Here is a 22,032-nt window from a genome sequence, read left to right as displayed (position 1 = left end):
AGCACCCGATGCAAACTCAAATAGCGAGCACTTGCGCTCAACACTAGTTGCCATATCGTCATCTTTTTTTCTTACTTTTGAAAAAAATCACAACCCCATCACAACCCTAACCCCAACCCCAGCCCTAACCCCAACCCCAGCCCTAACCCTAGCCCAACCCTAACCTGAGAGTTTATTTTTTACGTCGTTCCTCATGCGGTATAAGTGATTAGATGACTTTATTCTTTGGGTAGGTGCGATTATAGCGATACCAGAATCATATGGGGTTTTTATGATTGACAGCTGTCAAACACAAAAAGACGCATTTTTGTAAAATCTAGTTTTTGCATCGCCATATTTTGAGAGCTATAATTTTTCAATATTTTGGCAGACAGAGTCATGTGGTGGCTTGTTTTTTGCGGGATGAGTTGACATTTTTATTGGTGCCATTTTCAGGCACATGACATTTTTTGATCGCTTTCTATTTCGATTTTTGGGAGGCAGAATAAACAAAAACCACCAATTCAGGAATTGTTTTTTTTTTTATTCTGTTCCGCGTGTGGTAAAAGTGATAAGGCAGCTTTATTCTTCGGGTCAGTACGTTTACAGCGGTACCACATTTATATCGTTTTTCTATGTTTTGGCGCTTTTACACAATAAAAGATATTTTATAGAAAAAATTATTTTTTTGCATCGCTTTATTCTGAGAGCTATAACGTTTTGATTTTTTGGATGATGGAGCTGTATGGTGGCTTGTTTTTTGCGGGAGAAGATGATGTTTTCAGTGGTACCATTTTTATTTATATTCGTCTTTTTGATCGCGCGTTATTCCATTTTTTGTTTGGCAGTATGATGATAAAGCATTGTTTTTTGCTTCGTTTTTTTTTTTTTTTTTTTTACCGTGTTCACTGAAGGGGTTAAATAGCGGGACAGTTTTATAGGTCAAGTCGTTCTGGACGCGACAATACGAAATATATGTACTTTTATTGTTTGTTTGCTTTTTTTTCATAATAATATTTATTGATGGGTACATTATATTTTTATTTTTGGTGGATTGTTTTTTTTATTTTTTTAAAATATTTTTACAATTTTTTTTTTTTTTTTCACTTTCTGGGAGTTTTTACACTTTTTTACTTTGTCCCATTCTGGGACTTTCACTTTTTTATTCTGATCGCCTGCATAGCATAGGGATGGAGCACCATCCCTGTGCCATGCAGGCAGTCAGCGCTGCACAGTGAAAACATTGTTTGGTCGTGCACTGCTCATGACCAAACAATGTTCCTGCTGCCTGGTGACCCGGATGTTGTCATGACGACATCGGGTCGTCATGGCAACACCCGGGAAGCCGCGGCAGGCAGCGCTGGAGGCCGGAAGGGGAGGTTAGTATACCGATCACCTCCCCTTGCTACCGCAATGCTGCGATCGACTTCGATCGCAGCATTCCGGGGGTTAATGTGCCAGGAGCGGTGCGGGACCACTCCCTGCACATAGTACCGGGTGTCAGCTGTGGCAATCAGCTGACACCCGTCGGCGATCGCGCCCCCACAGCCTGTATGCGCGCACGATCGCGATGACGTACTAATACGGGTCAGGCTCTTAAAGCCCAGGGCACAGACACATATTAGTACGTCATGGGCTTTAAAGGGGTTAAAGAGAATCTGTCAGTAGGATTGTCCCTCCTAAGCCGTCTATATGGGCATGTAGGTCATAGGAAATTGAAAAAAGCTATTCATTGATATCTGCGATCCAATGTCTTATTCCAGAGAAATCCACGTTTTTCTTATATGTAAATGAGCTGTTCAGGACTATGACACTGATCTGCATGAGAGTCTGCCTCCAGAGCTTATTTTACATACAGGAGGAGTTACTAGTGTGATGTGTGATGGCCGCTCTCTGCTCTCCTGATCTCACTGCAGAGCTGTGTGTGATTATACCTGTCACATCTGCAGGTTCCTCTCAGCTCCAACTTCCACATCACAAGCAGAGAGTGTTAGAATACAGCAGAGCTGTGAGAGCTGCAGCAAATGTGTATGTAAGAAGACAAAGTTCAGTTCTACTGTTCTGTGTTAGTTACATATCACACTGGTAACGCCCCTTTCATTTAAAATAATCTCTGGAGGCAGGTTCTTATGCAGATCAGTGTCCGGCCCATAGTCCTGAACTTAAAGAGCACCTGTCATCAGGATTGTGCTCAGTAAACTACATACACTGTCAGGTGGGCGACATTACACTCAATAAAATTATGACTTGGTTAATTAAATCCACCCTGTTGTTCTTGTGTAATCTTTACTTTCAGTTTGGAGATAATGATATGCTCGTGCTTCGGATCAGCCTGTGGGGGGGGGGGGGGCTCTATCTGGTGCTCTGCTTACATATTCATCTGTATGCTCTTATGACAGTGTGGCGCCCCTGAGGGTTCGACCGCCACAGGGCTGCTGCACTTCTCTAATGGAGTGTAGTGTTCCTCCTCTGAGGTAAGAACAGTGCGATGGGCAGGACCCTTCCTTCACATCCAACACCACACTTCTCCCACCAGAGGGGGCTAGAATGTACTAGGTGCTGCCCTCCTGGTTGCAGGGAGACTGGGGAACCAAGAGATAGGGGAACCATTTAGTGGGTGAGGGTGGAGGACTCACATTTTAGTGACACTTTAAATTTCATATTTAATACACAGCCATCTTGGCTCATGGTCTTTTGATTGTGATCTCCCTCCCTGAGAGTGGATCCTGTGTGGACCTGCAGAGGATGGAGACACGGCCCTCGTACCCTGGCCTTGGGTCGAGGGGCAGGTTGCAGATAATGAATGTCTCAGCCCGGTCAAGGACCATGACCAAGAAGGCCCGGAGCTTAAGAGTGTAGCTCCACCGCAAATGGATCCCAGGGAGGATGCAGACGGAGCGGTATACGCCACCTGTCCTCGCCAAACTGATATATTCAGAGGGATTCCGGCTGCAAAAGGGGTACCGGCCCCCGACACCTGATCTTGCTACTCTACGTCTTGGTCAGGGAAGCCCGGGTAGGCCCTGAGGATCCCACCGGGTAATGGAAGGAATGGCGCTGCCACCCGTACCCTTTTTCTGAGTGAAGTTCAGAGGGAGACCCGGCCTATCTACACACAGACAGGAAAGGACCCGGTCTGAAGTCTAGGAACACTCTGGTGTTCTGGTGATTAAGCACTTGAATTACTCGGAGGTTGTCGGACCCCCTTCGTCTCTGGTGACCGCAGAACTCCGTGAGGAACAGGGAGTCGCCTTCCTACTGCCATCTCTTATGTGAGTAAAGCCTTGGAAGTTCACCCCTATGGCCTCCGGACTCTTTATTCTGCACTACACCGCATTACGCAGTACCAGACCACCTGGACTACTACCCCCTCCATCCTGTCCTTCCGCCCCGAGGCCCTGCTCCGCCTGTGGGGAGTAGTAACAACGTCGGCTGCCATAACACCATGCCTCGGCGGACTGCAGCAGTGCTGGTGGCCTTCACCAGGTGCCACAGGTGGCGTAGTCGAGATCAGCCACTCAACCCGGATAAGCCCATACCATCTTTTTTAATGTGACGGCCCTGGGCACGGAGCGGGTCCGGGCCACGGCTGCACCCCATCTCTCCACCACAGGACCCGACTCCGAGTCCCCCATCTCCCAGGGTAAAGGGCTTACAGAAGGCTTTGAGGTGTCACAACTGCTCACTGATCGTTCACTGACCTGCCTCTTATTTTAACTATCCCCGCACTACTAGATGAATTATGTAAAATAGGAGGGGGGCCAGTGAACGATCAGTGAAAGTAAAGATTACACAAGAACCACGGGACGGATTTCATCAACCAAGGTATCATTTTAATCAGTGTAATGTCGTCCATCTGACAGTGTATGTTGTTTACTTAGCACAATCCTGCTGACTGGTGCACTTTAAATACCCTGGCTTCTTAAAAGTCCAAAACCAAAAGTATTTAGCAAACTCTCATTCAAATAAGGATTGAGGTCAACAGAGAATTCAAGTAAATATAATTAATAGCCAAGGCTTGAGTCCTCTAAGAGGCAATATTCATAGATGGTTCATTTGGAAAACATTGGTTGTGCTTTGCACACTGATTTATTTGCAGGATGTTATTTCCAGTCGGTACGGAAAACTATGGCATTCCCTAAACAATGTGCGGTCTTTACTGCATTACATTGTGTGAAGTATATTTTAATAATCCCTTTCACTGGCATAGAGTAAGCTTTGACAGCAAACATAGCAACACATCTATGGCCAAAATTACAAAAACAGAATTCCAGTTTGGTAGCACTTATTATCAGTGCACCTCTCTCCTCCAATACAGTTTGTCCCCTGATGAGCCCCGCATTAAGGAGGAGGGGGCGAAACGCGTAGGGACTATGAGACTACTCTGAAGGGACTTCTTGATCCGTTGATGATTTTGGGACTATATTTAAGAGACATGTTACCTGCTGATGACTCTATACCTGTCTGAGGGACCACTAATAAGGGCACCTGGTGTGTTTTTGAAGTAACCTGTGAATGTGCTTTGTTGGGATTACTTCCTGGACCTGGTTCATACAGCCACATACTCGTTGAGTCTGAAGGGGATACCTGTCTGAACCCCAGCCGGAACCTCAGAAGGATTTAATAAGCTAAGTACATTGCTATTTATATTTTTGAAATCATATTTTTGACCAGTATACGGTGCAATTGGTTATTGTCTTTTTAGGATTGCCCTTATTTTTCAGGTGATCTTCTTTTCTATTTTTGTGTATTTACTGACTATTGACATAACTATTGTGTGTTTGATATATATCTAGTTCGTCAATTAGGACGTTACTGGTCAATATGTGTGTTTTACTGTGTGTTTGAGTAGAGATATTCAGGGATAGGCGAGGGACAGCCGTCGTGGAGCGGGGGCACCACTTGAACCCCTAGGGTGAAAACTCTCCGCTGTCTGGTAGGGAGAGCTCCTCTACCAGAGTCACTCAGGGCTAATCTTTGATTGCTATATGCTTATCCCCACCATCCCTTTATTATAAGGTATCTCCTCTCAATATGTGTAGTTTGTCCTAATTGTACTATTTGGTACACATTTTTAAATGCTAAATTAAAAGTTATTTTTAATGGGTATTTTTTCTGCTTTTTTGTCTGTTAGTAACAAAATAAATTCACCATGAACCTTCTTGTATCTTAAAAGCAACATTCAGAATGAGAAAGTTTATATTTATGACCAAACTTACAGAGACAGATGTCCACCAAGAAGATAATGTAGACGAGTAATTCCCTCAGTGTGGTTTTTACAAACAGCTCTCGGTCTGTTGCTGTATCTTCAGTTAAGGTTGTTCCCCAAAGTCCTGTTATAAAAGAGAAAATAGATTAGAAAGCTTCCAATATTTTTTTTTTAAAAAGTTCTGTAAAAATATTCCAAGTTATGAATGTGTTCTCATTAAGCAGGGGATATTGAGCTCATTAAAATAATAGTTTATTCTATAGGTACATTTCCAGTCAGAATCGTAGCCCGTAGGGAAAGGGAGGGCGGCCACCTTGGGTCCATTCACATTAATGGGCCCAATGTCAAATTAATCTCTTCTTGATCCTCGGCAAGGAAGTCAATATTTCATTATACTGAGTTTTGTCATCTTGCTTGATGTGTATGCAGAGCGCAGTAGCCGATGACAAAGTCATCTCAGCTCCTGTGCTCTGCATTGTTTTCTGTAGATGTCCGAACCAAACTACTGTACACAACAGCAATCTTCTCTGATTATTGCATGTTATGCTGCATTTTTATGCCTTTCCCCCCTGATTTGATGCACTTCTTGTGCAGTTGTGAAGCCGTGCTTTTATTGTGTTTTTTATAGTACGGAAAGTTTTGATTCTGCACTTTAAAATGTATCTGTAGTTTTTTAGGCTCCACATAGAAGATTACAGAGAAAAAAAACACCAAAACCCGCACAGTTTAGCAGCGTCTGTAGACGCACAACGGGCGCAATTTTCATGGCATCACAACCACTTTGCTTGGACACTTAAACGCAGCAGAATTCCTGTGCAAAAAAAGGAGCAGAAAATACACAGCATTTACGCTACATGTGAACATGGTCTAAATGTCTAAGCAAAGTGGATGTTATTTCATGAAATATCTTGCCATTGGTGAGTCTAAAGACGCTGCTGAACTGTTCGGTTTAGGTGCGTTTTTTCCTCTATAGGTTTCTACGTGAAGCTTAAAAAAATGCATGTTAAAAAAGCGCATTTGCATTTTTAAGCACAGAATCAAAGCTTTTCTGTAGTATTAAAAAAGCATTAAAAATGCAGATTCACATCCTCACCAAAAACGCATTAAATATGGAGGAACATGCATAAAAGAAACGCAGCAAACAAGCAATAATCATAAAAGATTGTTATTGCGTCGTGTTGTGTGGATACCTGCAGAAAATATGCATAAAAAGACGCAGTAGAAAAAACGTAGCATTTACACTGTACGCTGTATGTGAACACGGCCTCAGCATTACATTTTTATTACGGTACATTTTTTCTGGGTTTAAAGCCATCACGCCATGGCCATTGTCCATTTTCGTTTTTTTTCTCCCCTTGTTCCAAGAGCCATAACTTTTTTATTTTTCTGTCAATAAAGCCGTATGAGGACTTGTTTTTTGTGGGAAGAGTTGTACTTTTGTACACCATTGATTTTACCATATAGTGTACTGGAAAACAGGAAAAAAAATCCAAGTGCGGTGAAATTGCAAAAAAAGTACATTCCACAATTACTGTTTATTTTTTTACTTACCATGTTCACTATATGGTAAAACTGACCTGGTGATATAATTCTTCAGGTCAGTACGAGCGCACAGATGCCAAACATGTAAAGTTTATTTTTTATATTATTGGTGAAAAAAAATTCCAACATTTGTTTGAAAAATAATTTTTGCGTTTGTGGCTATTTTCCGAGACCCGTAGCGTTTTCATTTTTCGGGATCTGGAGCTGGGTGATGGATTATTTTTTGCGCCTTGAACTGACATTTTTAGTGATACCATTCTGGGGTAGTTATGATGTTTTGATTGCCTCTTATTGCATTTTATTGCAGTGTTGTGGCGGCAAAAAATGTAATTCAGGTGTTTTGATTGTTTTTCTCATTACGCTGTTTACTGATTAGATTAGTTTATTTTATATTTTGATAGATCGGACATTTCTGATACCAAATATGTGTTTTTTTTTAAATTGGGCAAATGTGTTTTTTTTTATTTTTTTCATATTTTTTTCAAAAAACTTTTTTTTCACTTTTTTATTACTGTCTTCACTTAGTCCCCTTAGAAGGCTTGAAGTTTTGATCGCCTGTGCTATACATAGCAGTGCTTCAACACTGCAATGTATAGCAAAAATCATGATCTCCTATGAACGCCGGCCATGAGCCGCCGTTCATAGGAGATTCACAGTGACAGGCGCAGGGGTCTTCTGCAGACCCCCGGCTGTCATGACAACCCATTGGCACCCCCTGATCACGTGAAAGGGGCGCCGGTGAGCAGAATTTGTGATGTGTTTCTGTCTTGCGCATGTTGAATCCTGCTTATCAGAGATTGACAGCGGGATTTAACTGGTTAACAGCCTTGGATGGAGCTCCGATCCACCTGTGGCTGTTAAAGGCGCATGACAGCTGATCAAATGAGCTGTCATGTGCTGGGAAAGTTGGGGACACAACATATGACATAAATATATGTCATATGTCGTGAAGGGGTTAATAGAGAAAAATATCAATCACGCCATTTACAGATCCCAATGAATAATCTGATCGCTGTGTTGTGCGAGTCGTTACAATTCCAGGGACATCAAATATGTCCATGTTATTTGCTGATTTGTGATGTTTATTATTTTTTTAAAAAGCGCAGTAAAAATTACATTTTAGTAATTTCTTAGGAAGAAAAAAAATCAATCTTTTATTTTCCCCCTAGGATACAGAGATATAAAAATACACTGTTGTATGCAATATATCTCAGCATAATCTGCCTGTGGGATTAGTGGCTGCAATACATATCAAGTATACAAAATTCTCCAAGCAACATTACCAGAGGTTGTGCTCAATAGCTTTAGCTCCTGCCTTCAATTATAGAGGTTGTCGGTTCGAGTCCTGGGGAGACTCACAAAAAAAAGAGAAAATGACTTTTTGTAATTGATTTTCATGATTTTTAGTAGTTTTAGGCTATGTGCGCACTGTCTGTTTTTGGTGTTTTTTCGCAGCATTTTTTCCCCTCGGAAATGGGCCAAAAACACTAGGGAATTCTTGTGCCAGCTAAAGCACTGACAATCCTGAAGTGCTGTGCACATGATCAGGAATTTTTCTATCAGGATTTGCATTGCATTTATATCTGCAGCATGTCAATTCTTTGTGCATTTTTGCAGCGTTTTTCACCCATTGACTTCAATTGAGTCAGTCAAATCCACAGCAAAAACGCAGGTATAAAAATATTTGCAGATTTGCTGTGGATTTTTGCTGCATATTTGACTGACTCAATTCAAGTCAATGAGTCAAAAACGCACAAAGAATTGACCGTGAGAGACTACTCCTCCCATCAGCCTAAGGCCGCTCCCGCTGATAATATCGAGAGCTGGCGCCGCTGATGGGAGTAGTAGTCTCTTTAGTCAGCGTCTGTGCTCAGAGTAAAAAAAAAAAGTTCAAATAAATATTAAAATAAAAACACTTTATACTCACCTCTCTGACCTAATCCCAATGTTCCACAGCAATCTGATCACCTGGCAGCACTCTATACACTTACAGTAGTGCGATCGCTCCCGGCAGTGTATAGCGCTGAGCTGCCAGGTGTGAGGTCACTGAAGTTCAATGAGCTGATGATCAGCTGATGAGCTCCACTGACCTGATTTACTGCACAAATGCTGTGTGAGAATTTTTTCACGCAGCACTGGTGCAGTAAGTGAGGTTACTGAAGCTTATCAGCTGATCATCAGCTCATTGAACTCCAGTGACCTCAGTCCCGGCAGCTCAGCACTATGCACTAGCAAGATTGATTACACTCCTGTCAGTGTTTAGAGTGCTGTCCTCTAGAACAGTCACACCAGTGATTGCTGATGTGGCTGCTCTAGAAGTGACCCAGATCTTTGTGGGACACTCTGGATTATGTCATCACATCGGACAGGTGAGGGATATGGTTGTTTTTTAATTTTGGTTTCTTACAGGTGACAATGGCTTCAGCAGATTGGGTGTTAGGTGTGTATAATGGTGTTTTTTTAATTATTAAATAAATGATTAAAACCATGTGGAATTTTATTTAAAATAAAAGACTTTATTCTTGCTGTGTCTTTATTTCCAAACCTTTACCTCCATTACTAACCTGGGCTTCATGTCAGCTGCCAATACAAGGCTAACATGAACTCCAACCCTATTACCCCACTTACCAACGCACCAGGGCAAGTGGGAAGAGCAGAGGCTAACCGCCAGATTTGGCGCATCTTATGGATACACCATTTCTAGGGCCGCTGAGAGCTGAAATTATTAGCCTTGGAGGGGGCCATGATCCATGGCCCCTTCCATGGCTATTAATATCAGCCCGCTGCTGTCTGCCTAGCCTTTGCTGGTTAGATTTTATAGGGGGACGTTATGTCAATTGTTTTCTGGGGTCACCCTGTAAAGGCCAGTAAAGGCTAAGCAAACAGATGTGGGCTGTTATTATTAGACAGGGAACATTTTTGGCTAATGGCCCCTTCATTGGCTAGTAATATCAGCCCTCAGTGGTTGGCTTTCCCTCTGCAGGTTATGAAAATGACATGGGCGCCCATGCCATTTATTTTAATTTTAGGCTATGTGTCCACAATCCAGACATAGCAGCCTTATAGGAACAAAAAAATCTGACTTTTTCTTCATCTGTAGAATACAAATACATAGAAATACACTGCTGTATACAATGTATCTCTATATATAATAGTATAATCTACTTCTGTGTTCACTGATTGCAATACAGTTCAAGAATAGCAAATTCTCCTAGTTACATCATTGTGGCCTGTGGCTCATTGCTAGCGCTGCTGCCTGCAAGCATGAGATCATTAGGGATCCTGATCCCAAGACAAGAAGGGAATATAATAGTTTAATTTAATTTATGCACTGAGCAGAGAGATACGGCCCTGCCCCCCAAAATGAGTATTAGAAAATCGGCACAAAGCCCTGACGTGATAGGACTAAGCCCTCACATAGGGATAGTCCCTCTGAATCCGGGACAGTTGGGAGGTACTGTATGTATAATATCATTTATATTTCCTTATATTTTTCCACCATCTTTGTTAAACCCAAACCTCCTCTAGACATTCAGCGGCTGATGGCCATCCCATTAAGAGGCCATGATCTCTTCCACTTAAAGGGAATCTGTCAGCTGGTTTTTGCTATTTAATCTGAGAGCAGCATAATATATGGCAAGTTAGAGAGCCTGATTACAAAGATGTGTCACTTACTATGCTGTGTGTTGTCTATACAATCAGTGTGTTTTCAGCTGGATAATATTACTGCCCGACTAGGACTCACGTGCAGATCAGTCAGGTTAATCTGTGTAGCACCACCCCCACCACTGATTGACAGCTTGATGACAATTTACACTGTACATAGGAAGCTGCCAATTAGGGATGTGGACGGGGTTATAGAGAGCTCAGCATTGTGGCCACTGCAACATCTACAGCTGAGAAAACAGGCATTCTATAAAACTACACCAAGCAGCCCAGTAAGTGACATATTCTTGGAATCAGGCTCTCTAACCCTCTATTATGCTGCTCTCAGATTACATCACAAAAACTTTTCTAACATATTCCCTTTAATGCTTCCCTGGAATACCCACCACCTGCTTGTTCCCCTTTTGTGGTCTTGCTCACATTGTGGTCATTCACAAGCCAGCATGTTTTTATAATGTGAAAACGCATGACTACAAGGAGAACGAGCAACGTCCATGTATATTCTGTCCTGATCAGTTATGAAAACAGGACAAACTGCAAGGCTACACTTTACTACAGGACTTACAAGGAACTATAATAATGGAGAAATCAATACCCTCTTGTGATCTGCTCTTCCATTCTGCCTTTAGATATTTTATGGAAGCCAGTGAGTTTGATTGAACAATGAAAACAGTGATTAGAGGTCATTTTGCCCTTCACCCATTCTCTTCTTCCCGTCATCCTCCCATTGAAAGCAATGTGTCAATCTATTTAATCCAGAAGATAGGATTTAACTCTGTTATTCTATTAAAAGTAGAAGTGTATATTAGGTATTGGAAGGCATTTCGAGCTCCTATCACCAGTCTGCGGCTGCCCTTTTTATATGAGAAAACAGAGGGCAACTAGAGACTGATGATTTTACTAAATATAATTTCTACTAAAAAATGCAATAAAGTCAGGTCCAAACATCCTGTTGCTTGCAGAGTGGGATCCCTCAATCTTTTCCCAACGCTCACAGTGAAAGCGCGTGATCTTGGGTGTTATTACGAGATCTCGTACTTTGATAAGCAAGGTAATATCATGCTGTTATAGATCGATAACTACTTAGCTTGTTTCCAACTCTAAAGAAATTCCTGGACAGCCTGGAAAAATAAGGCACTTTTTTCCACCCAAAAATTTGATGCATCTGTAAATTGTAGAATTTTTTTTTACAGTAATTATCATTTCACAGGTCACAATGAATGCAGTTAAATGGCTTTATATCAGAATTATGGGTTGTAGGTATATATCACTACTAAACGTAATCATTTTTTACGGTTTTCCAATGTGTATAAGATGTTCACTGTCCGTGATTTTTTGATAAACTGTACAGAAAAGTTAGCAGCCCCGCAAAGGACGCCACATCACTGGTTTAGATGTATATCATGGAATTTTTGATAACATGCAAGATCATACACTTTCACTAAGAGAAGGGGCGCAAAGGTTTTGGGGGATCTGCATCTTATGATCCTACAACCTGGAATTTTGCACTAGACTTTTGCTAAAAAGTCAGGTTCTTTAGTCTGCCACTTTGTGGTATGTACTTTTCTGTTGTGTTTCCCTTATTTTTTTTATCTTTATTCTTCAGCATGGACAATTCAAAGTCTGGGCTGATGGGACAGTAAGCAAAACAGTGTCAAATACCAACAAGAGGAATATAAATAGCCCGGAGGGATGCTTATGCAATATTTACCAAATGGGGAAACCCCATATAATACCCCTCATTAAAGACTATAAAATTTAACTTTTATTAAATATACAATTAAAATGCACAATGGGTATTAAGAAAACATCCCTGATCTACCTAAACTTTCTAATATAATCACTCATATGTTTGTTGTGATGGCCTCATAGGAAGCCACCATTCGTGGCAGAATAGGAAGGTAGTTTATACTATCACATGTTCCCCCAACATGTTTCACCGCTTCAGTGGGGTCGTCAGGGGATGGGACATTGGCTTGAATCATATGAGATTTCCCCAAGTGCAGGAGCGAGCGCAGTAAAATCCTTTGACGCTCGCTCCTGCAGTAAAATCTTATGACACTCACTTCCGCAGTAAAATCCTATGATGCTCGCTCCCACAGTAAAATCCTATGACACTCACTTCCGCAATAAAATCCTATGATGCTCGCTCCCGCAGTAAAATCCTATGACGCTTGTTCCCGCAGTAAAATCCTATGACGCTTGCTCCTGCAGTAAAATCCTATGACGCTTGCTCCCGCAGTAAAATCCTATAACGCTCGCTCCCGTAGTAACATCCTATGACGCTTGCTCCTGCAGTAAAATCCTATGATGCTCGTTCCTGCAGTAAAATCCTATGACGCTTGTTCCCGCAGTAAAATCCTATGACGCTCGTTCCTGCAGTACAATCCTATGACGCTCGCTCCCGCAGTAAAATCCTATGGCACTCACTTCCGCAGTGAAAATCCTATGATGCTCGCTCCCGCAGTAAAATCCAATGACACTCGCTCCCGCAGTAAAATCCTATGACGCTCGCTCCCGCAGTAAAATGCTATGACGCTCACTCCTGCAGTAAAATCCTATGATGCTCGCTCCCGCAGTAAAATCCTATGACGCTCACTCCGGCAGTAAAATCCTATGACGCTCGCTCCCGTAGTAAAATCCTATTGCGCTCGCTCCGGCACTATGACACTCACTCCCGCAGTAAAATCCTATGACGCTCGTTCCCACAGTAAAATCCTATGACACTTGTGACGCGCCCCCTGGGGCCGTGGGGTACTCGGTGCCGGGTCGGTCGGTGCTGGGGATGTCACAGTGGTAGTGACCCAGTCCGTAGCCCCGGGCGGTCAAATAATTGAAGTAAAAGGGGAAAAAGTTTTTGGAGATAATGTTTGTGACGCCACCTGTGGTATGCGGCTATATGGGGCTGCTGGTGCGGTGCAGATCCACTGGAGCTGATAGTGACGCAGCAGAGTTGTTTCAGCTCTCCACAGGCAGACCTAAGCTCCAGGGCAGTATATGAAGAATTGTGGCGGTAGATGTTGTTGGTGCGGTGTAGTGCAGGTGATGGCGCAGCAATTATTCAAGGACACAGTGGGGTGCAATCTTCAGGTTTTACTCACAGTTCTTAACTTCTCCATGTTACAGTTACCGGTGTGCAACCGCCCATGTCGTCCTCTGTCCTCCGGGGTAGTGATCCAGCAAACTCTCAGGTATCTCAGGAGCACTTGGATGGGACCCCGTTCTATGAACCTTTCCAGGTCGTCTCACTGCGCTGGCTCTCACCCTCCTGCCCTGCGCCTCACAATCAGTGTCCCAAGCCAGTGGCCTCGGGCCTTGTCGGGCGACTTGCTCTCAGTCCCCTGGACCCTATGTGGCCACCTTTTCAGCGATGTAATTGTGGGTTTTGGCTGCAACACCTTGAAAATGCTGCAGCCTCCAGTTGGCTAGCTGAGCCTGGTTGTTCTCCACTAGTTTGGGGCCGGTCCCCTTCTGCGGCCTGATCCCTCCACGTGAGCGTGAATTCGGGCGCACGGGTGGCCTCTGCACTCGCCGTGCCCCTGGGATCCCTACTGCCACACTGGAGGCTGTCCCACTGCTCCTCTCTCCTCTCCTCACTCTCCTCCTGGGGCTCTGTCACTAGGCCCGACTCCTCTCTCTCTTTCCTTGCTCCTGAGCGGAGCTCCTCCTAAGCTCCCACTCCCAACTGAACTCTTTCTAGATGTTTCTGTGTCACCCTGGCCTGGATGCCACAAATGTATAATAAAGCTGTGTCTGAGAGCAAGGGGGAGGTTCTCTGGTCAAGGACCATTAGCATGCAATACCTCCTGTCCCAGGCCAGTAGAGGGAGCAGGCTGCCCCTATAAAAGCTGGATCTGGGGGCAGGGTTAGAGAGAACTGGACAACCTGTCTCTGGATTGAGAGGTGTCCCAGAGCAGGGACAGACAGCTGTGTTGCAGCCTAAGAGGCCGTGTGGCAGTAGGAGAGCCACGAGCCAGGGACAAGAGGCAAAGCGAGCCTGTCCTGGCAGATAGAGAAACTAATCTACCGGACCTTGGTGTCCGAGGCTGTTAGGATTCCAAGTCCTAAAGCAAATAACCAGTTTGCAGGGGATTGTATGTTCCCTGGCCTAAGAAGCCCGGAGGTTCCGCCACAGCAGAAGGGACCAGCAAAGCCGTACCAGGCCAAGAGTAAAAAGGGACCCAAGTCGCAAGTCATACGGGCGAGAAGACATGGCAAGCTCAGGAACGTGGGCTATTACACCACGAGGAGGGAAATAGCCAGAGAGAGCGCAGAGAGCATGGTAGGCCTACACTCTCACACTGATCAGGGCAAGCTTCCCACTTGTTCTCAGACATCCAGGCCCCCTCGTAGCCGGGCCTGTTTTTGGGTCGTTTCACCTGTTCTAATAAAGACTCTGAACTGTTTAAGAGGCCTCCGTTTCCTGGCTATTGCGGTCGGAATCATCCCCTCCATCATCCATCATATACTGCCCTGGGGCCATACTCCTCCCGTGGGGAGTTGTACTATTCAGTGCTGCACATTTACATCTGCCCCAGTGGTCTGCACTGCAGCGGCGGTTAGCCCTGACCGCAATCCACGGGTGGCGTAGTCGGACATTGCAAAACATATAGAGGACTGCCATTGGTCTGACCACCCTGAGCCACGGACCGGGTTGCCACTACTACCCCCATCATTGCCCTGTTGCCTGGATCCGAGTGCCCCACGGCCCAGGGGGCGAGTCAGCTTTGGCGTAGTTGGCAGGATTGTGACCAACCCGCCACAAATGGGTTTTGCGCGCCTGAAAAAGACTGTACACGTACCTTAAAAAGAGGTTTCCCGCCATCCGGAGCCGTTTCCCGCCATTTTCAGCCGTCTCCCGCCATTTTGAGCAGCTTCCCGCCATCAGATGCCATCTGCAGGACGCCGCGCGGGAAGAAGAGGGGCGTAGACGTCCAAACCGCGCGAGACCCGAAGCTCCGCCCTACACGCCGACGCTGCGCAAGGTCCTGGAAGGGAGAGAGAGCGACGCTGATGTCACCAGGACGCTACGCAAGGTTCTCGTCCGGAGCAACACCAGCGGAGCCGTGGCCTACAGAAGAGGATCGTCGGAAGGTAGGCCACGCTTAACTAGGGGGGAGGAAGATGTCGGACACGGAGGTGCCCACTACCACCAGCGCAGCTGCAGCAGCGGTGATGCCATTCTCCCTGCCTTACATCCCTGGAGCGGCCTGGCTGCCCAAGTATTCAGGGGAGCCCCATGCACTAACTGACTTTAAGGAAAGGCTGTACAGTTTGTTCCAAGTTTACCCCCTGACAGAGGAACAGAAGATCAGCATACTGACAGGGCAGTTAACTGGCGCAGCCCAGCGGGAGGTAAAGTCATGGCCCGCTGAGGAGAAAAGAACTGTAAAGGACATTCTGGCCCGGCTGCGGGGTACCTTTGATACACGTACCTCCGCTGAAATTAAAATGCGGTTCTACGGATGTAAGCAGCGGGCACAGGACAGCATCAGAGACTATGCCCTAAAATTGCAGGAAGCCTTGAGAGCCATCAAACAAGCTGACCCTGGCAGCGTGCAGGATACGGATAAGCTACTAACAGAACAGTTTATAGAAGGTCTGCTGTCTAGCGCCCACAGGACCCAGCTGCGCCTCATGTTCTTTCAGAACCCTGACCTGACCTTTGCCCAATTCAAGGACAGGACCATAAGGGTGCTCCGTGAACCCGCAACAAGTGGCTCTATAAACCCCCGGCGCCCTGCTCTCACCTATCACCAGGAGGCAGTGCCCTCCTCTATGGACTCTGTGGGGGCCGATGCACAGGTCCTGAACCAAGCCCCATCGAAAGAGCTGCACCACCAAGTCCAGGAGCTGACCAGGAGCGTCGCGGCGTTGACCAGGACCGTCCAGCTGTTACAAGTGGACCCGTCAAGACCCATCGAGTTGGCTTCAAGTCCGGAGGATGTCCCGTGGCGTCGACAGAGGAGGACCCCGTCGTTCCGAGGGAGGCCCACAGACCGCTACGCAGAGGATGGACAGCCCATTTGCCGTCGATGCAACCAGCCCGGACACATTTCCAGGTACTGTAATTTAAACGGGTCCAACCTGGGGCAGAGGGCCAACCCCCAGGCATAAGATCACCAGGCCCTTACAATTGGCGTAATAAGTACGTTGGGGGGCGCCCGGTTTTACCTGTGGTGCTGGACGGTATCCCCATGAGCGCCTTGCTGGATACCGGGTCGCAAGTAACTATTATCCCTTATGTACTTTTTAAGCAGTATTGGACTGATGCTGATATAACACGGTATCCAGACAGTAACTTGAGTATCATCGCCAGTAATGGCTTGCCCCTGCCGCAGATGGGGTTCAAGGAGATGACCATTAAGATTGGTAAAGTTGAACTGCCGGCACAGGGGGTGATTATTGTGGACATTGACCGCCGTGAAAGTCACCCTAAAATAACTGTGGGTACTAACGTGATTGAAAATTGTCTTTCAGAGGTAATTGTAATTCTACAACAGGTGGCGGTGAATGCTCGTTCCAGCCAACAGAGAGTCCTCAACAAAGAGATAAAAGCGCTGATGAGACGGCAGCAGGTAGAACTGTCTGGTGGTGAGATCGGTAGCATAAGAATGAGTGACCCATTCCCCATTTCCATGCCTCCCAAAAGTGAAATGATGATCTGGTGTCGGACTGCAATCGGGTTGAGAGGTAGAGACTACCAAGCCATGGTAGAACCCGTGTACTCAGACAGCAGGCCCACCATTTTGACAGGCCGGCGGGTGGTTGATGTCCGTCATGGGAGGGTGCCCGTTCGCATTCTCAACATTGGGGAGAGGGAGGTACACTTACCCAGGTACGCTACGCTTGCCAAACTGTTTGCTGTCGAACACAAAGCTATCAGGGCCGTGGAGCCTTTGCCTCCATCTCCACAGGTCGAGGGTAATTGCTCCCAGAAACAAAAGGAGGACTGGTGCCAGAAACTCCATGTGGGTGCTGACTCCACTCCCCTGCACCAAAAACAAGGAGTCTACCGGGTGGTTCAGGAGTACGAAAGAATCTTTATTAAGCACCCGCTGGACTTCGGCCGAGTAAAGGGAGTAGACACCACAACCCCACGGGGAGCCACCCACCAATAAAGAGAGGCACAGACCTGTACCCCCTGCACATTATCAGAACGCAAAGGGCATGCTAAGAGAAATGAAAGAAGCTGGGGTCATTAGATATAGCTGTAGCCCCTGGGCAGCCCCCTTGGTTCTGGTAAAAAAGAAAGATGGCACCATGAGAATGTGCGTGGACTATAGACAAATCAACCGTATCACCCACAATGATGCATATCCGCTGCCTAGAATAGAGGAGTCTTTAGCCGCACTAAAATCAGCTAACTTCTTTTCTACTTTGGACCTTACTAGCGGGTACTGGCAGGTTCCTGTGGCAGAGGCTGACGAGGAGAAGACCGCCTTCACCACCCCGATGGGACTGAGCGAGTTCAACTGTATGCCCTTAGGGCTCTGCAACGCACCAGGGACCTTCCAGAGGCTGATGGAATGCTGTCTAGGGCACCGAAACTTCGAGACGGTCCTACTTTACCTGGACGACGTGATCGTCTATTCGAAGACCTACGAGGACCATCTAAAACACCTGGCAGAGGTGTTCGAAGACCTGGCAGGCTATGGCCTGAAGGTGAAACCATCAAAGTGTCACCTGTTGAAACCGAAGGTCCAGTACCTAGGGCACGTGGTAAGTGCAGAAGGAGTAGTCCCCGACCCTGACAAGGTCACGGTAATCAAGAGCTGGCCAGGCCCCTCAAACATCAAAGAAGTGAGGCAATTTCTCGGGTTGGTAGGCTACTACCAAAGGTTCATCCCCGGGTTCACTAAGATGGCAGCCCCTATGCAGGACCTCCTGATAGGACAGTCTAAGTCCAGAAGCCAAAAGCCACCCTTCAAGAGGGACAAGCCGGAAGAGGAGTCCTTCCGCCAGTTGAAGATGGCCCTCACAGGGGATGAGATCCTGGCCTACCCCGATTATGGCCAGCCTTTTATTCTCCACACAGACGCCAGTAATGTGGGGCTGGGAGCCGTACTGTCGCAAAACCAGCAGGGCAGAGAAAGGGTGATCGCGTATGCCAGCCGGAAGCTGAGGCCCACTGAAAGGAACCCGGAGAATTACAGCTCCTTCAAGCTAGATTTCTTGGCAGTGGTGTGGGCCATCACAGAACGGTTTAAGCATTACCTGGACTCCGCAAAGTTCACCGTGTACACGGACAACAACCCGTTGACACACCTGGACAATGCAAGACTGGGTGCCCTAGAACAGCGGTGGATGGCGCGACTCTCGAATTATGACTTCGTGATCAAGTACCGGGCAGGCAAAACCAATGCCAACGCTGACGCCCTATCGAGAATGCCTCACTTACCTGAAGGTGACGAAGACCCAGAAGAACTGGAGGAGGTAGAACTCCCCACGTTTCACCGGTATGGAGCCGCTCAATACTCACACCGCGTGAAGGAGGAAGGTTTAACAACCGTTATGATCAATCCCCTACCTCACCACAGCTGAGCTGAGACCCAAGATAGTGACCCTGCAATCCGCATGGTGAAAGACTTGCTGACCCAGGAAGACGTCCGCTTAGATCCGGATGCTCCAGAGGAAGCCAAGCAGCTATGGAAAGAGAAGAGCAAGCTGTTCCCCTATGAAGGCAAGCTGTGCAGAAGACTTGTCAACCACCGGACACACGAGCTGACCTGGCAAGTCGTGGTCCCAAGGCGGGATGTAGCTATGGTCCTGGGGGCTTACCATGACAGAGCGGGGCACTTCGGCTGGAAGAAACTGGAGTTCCTGCTAAGAGGACGGTTCTTTTGGGTCGGCATGAGAGGGGCTGTAGAGAAGTGGTGCAGTGACTGTGGCCCTTGTAACCTAAGGAGGAAGGACCGCACCAGCCAGAAGACACCCTTGAGGCCCATCGTCACCACGCAGCCTCTTGAGCTGGTAGCTCTGGACCACGTCAAATTGGCTCCAAGCCGGACAGGATACGTTTATGCCCTGACAATCGTGTCTCGGTAAAAGACTTGACAGCTCAAACGGCGGCCAGAGCCTTCCAGCAATACTTCTGCCGTCCACACGGGTATCCGGAGCAGGTCCTGACAGACCAGGGTCCAGCATTCGAGGCTGAAATCTTCCAAGAGTTCTGCAACCTCTATGGCTGTAAGAAGAATCGGACAATGGCTTACCACCCACAAACCAACGGGATGTGTGAGAATATAGTCATTGATCTCCTGAAGATGTTGCCCCTGGAGGAACGCAGCCTGTGGCCAGAAAAACTGCCGGACCTGATAGACTTATACAACCATATCCCGGTGAACGCTACAAACTGCACCCCGGCTTACCTGATGTGAGCCAGAACAGGTAAGCTGCCAATAGACCTGGAGATGGGAGTTCTAATACCCGTGGACACCTCCCCAGACGCGGACTGGGATACGGAAAGGCGACTGCAGTACAAGAAGGTACAGGAGAGTGTGGAGAAGAGCCTGGCCCAGGTGAGGGAAAGGCAAGTGAGATTCTTCAACCAACACGCCCCTGCTGGTCCTCTAGAACCTGGTGAACAGGTCCTGAAGCGAAAGAGAAGGCTACACAAGCTGGACGACCAGTGGGAAAGGGAACCCGAAGGTATGCGTGGTCACTAAGGATGGAGGAGAAACCACTAATACCGTCTCCAGAGACCACCTAAAAAGGTGCCCCGAGCAACTGCGGAGTGCAGAAGAGGATCAAAGTGACCTTGAACCCGCAGAGGACAAGGAAGAAATGATCAGCACTGTTCTCGGAGAGTTCCCTCAGTCCTGGACTCGAATAAATGAGGTCATAGTGGTACCCGTCCTGCATTTCCTGCAACCAATGCAGCAACAACCTACACCAGAGCAGGAAGGTGAAGAAGAACAAGCAGCCCCAGAGGCAGACGAGCCTGTACCAGCAGACCAGGAGAATCAACCCTCTGCTGACAGTGAGCCTGCCATGCCTGCGGTAAGCCAGAGGACCCGCAGACAGCTGCCTGCCCTGCCTGTAAGTCTAGCCAGTGACTGTACCCTAAATGGTAGTGAAGAAAACCAGGTTAGACCACCACCAGACAGTGGGTTACGCAGGTCAACCAGGAGCACAAAGGGGCAGATACCCACTCGCTGGAGAATATAGGGTGCACTAAAACTGTAAATAACCCTGTTGCCAAGTGTTGAAATGTTTGCAAAGTTACATGCATGATTAGTAATTGTGTATTTCAGTTTCTTACTGTTGCCGTACGGACTCAAAGGTTATGAACTTTTAATAACCGGGACTTTGTATGGACTGCGTTCGGAGCCTAACCAAGGAATGAACTAAGACTGTAAAGGACTTGGGGCTAGGACAGACCCCCACCTGGTTAAGGCTCCCCGTTGTGTTGGTGAGATGGACACCCGGTCACAGACCACACTGTGACCTTAAGAACTCAACCTGTGCGTCGTTTGTCTTTGCTTGCCTTGTCATGTTTTAATGGTCATGCATATTACTTGTTTCTTGTTTAGTCCCGGAGTACTAAATTTTACTAGGGGGGAATGTGTCACCCTGGCCTAGATGCCACAAATGTATAATAAAGCTGTGTCTGAGAGCAAGGGGGAGGTTCTCTGGTCAAGGACCATTAGCTGCAATACCTCCTGTCCCAGGCCAGTAGGGGGAGCAGGCTGCCCCTATAAAGCTGGAACTGGGGGCAGGGTTAGAGAGAACTGGACAACCTGTCTCTGGATTGAGAGGTGTCCCAGAGCAGGGACAGACAGTTGTGTTGCAGCCTAAGAGGCCGTGTGGCAGTAGGAGAGCCACGAGCCAGGGACAAGAGGCGAAGCGAGCCTGTCCTGGCAGATAGAGAAACTAATCTACCGGACCTTGGTGTTCGAGGCTGTTAGGATTCCAAGTCCTACAGCAAATAACCAGTCCGCAGGGGATTGTATGTTCCCTGGCCTAAGAAGCCCGGAGGTTCCGCCACAGCAGAAGGGACCAGCAAAGCCGTACCAGGCCAAGAGTAAAGAGGGACCCAAGTCGCCAGCCATACGGGCGAGAAGACACGGCAAGCTCAGGAACGTGGGCTATTACACCATGAGGAGGGAAATAGCCAGAGAGAGCGCAGAGAGCACGGTAGGCCTACACTCTCACCCTGATCAGGGCAAGCTTCCCACTTGTTCTCAGACATCCAGGCCCCCTCCTAGCCAGGCCTGTTTTTGGGTCGTTTCACCTGTTCTAATAAAGACCCTGAACTGTTTAAGAGGCCTCCGTTTCCTGGCTATTGCGGTCGGAATCATCCCCTCCATCATCCATCATATACTGCCCTGGGGCCATACTCCTCCCGTGGGGAGTTGTACTATTCAGTGCTGCACATTTACATCTGCCCCAGCGGTCTGCACTGCAGCGGCGGTTAGCTCTGACCGCAATCCACGGGTGGCGTAGTCGGACATTGCAAAACATATAGAGGAATGCCATTGGTCTGACCACCCTGACCCACGGACCGGGTTGCCACTACTACCCCCATCATTGCCCTGTTGCCCGGATCCGAGTGCCCCACGGCCCAGGGGGCGAGTCATTTCTCTCTGTCTTTTATACTCTTTATGTCTGTGCTCCACTTAACTTCTTCCTCC

The 22,032-nt window shown here is 47.0% G+C and overlaps 1 protein-coding gene across 1 annotated transcript in view; it reads right to left on the bottom strand.

The window, feature by feature from the left end:
- PKD2L1 (polycystin 2 like 1, transient receptor potential cation channel) overlaps positions 1–22,032 on the bottom strand; it is a 171,740-nt gene that overhangs the window by 124,558 nt on the left and 25,150 nt on the right. The window contains exon 2 of the mRNA XM_073681417.1: positions 5,199–5,312. Coding sequence (XP_073537518.1) covers positions 5,199–5,312 — 114 coding nt within the window. The remainder of the gene's footprint in view (positions 1–5,198; positions 5,313–22,032) is intronic.

This window comes from Phyllobates terribilis, unplaced genomic scaffold (genome assembly GCF_046119375.1).
Source record: "Phyllobates terribilis strain yellow unplaced genomic scaffold, ASM4611937v1 Scaffold_5__5_contigs__length_657084704, whole genome shotgun sequence".
In the NCBI taxonomy this organism is placed as follows: Eukaryota; Metazoa; Chordata; class Amphibia; order Anura; family Dendrobatidae; genus Phyllobates; species Phyllobates terribilis.
The sequence above is the reverse complement of the archived record's forward strand: the minus strand, read 5'-3'. Positions and strand labels throughout refer to the sequence as shown.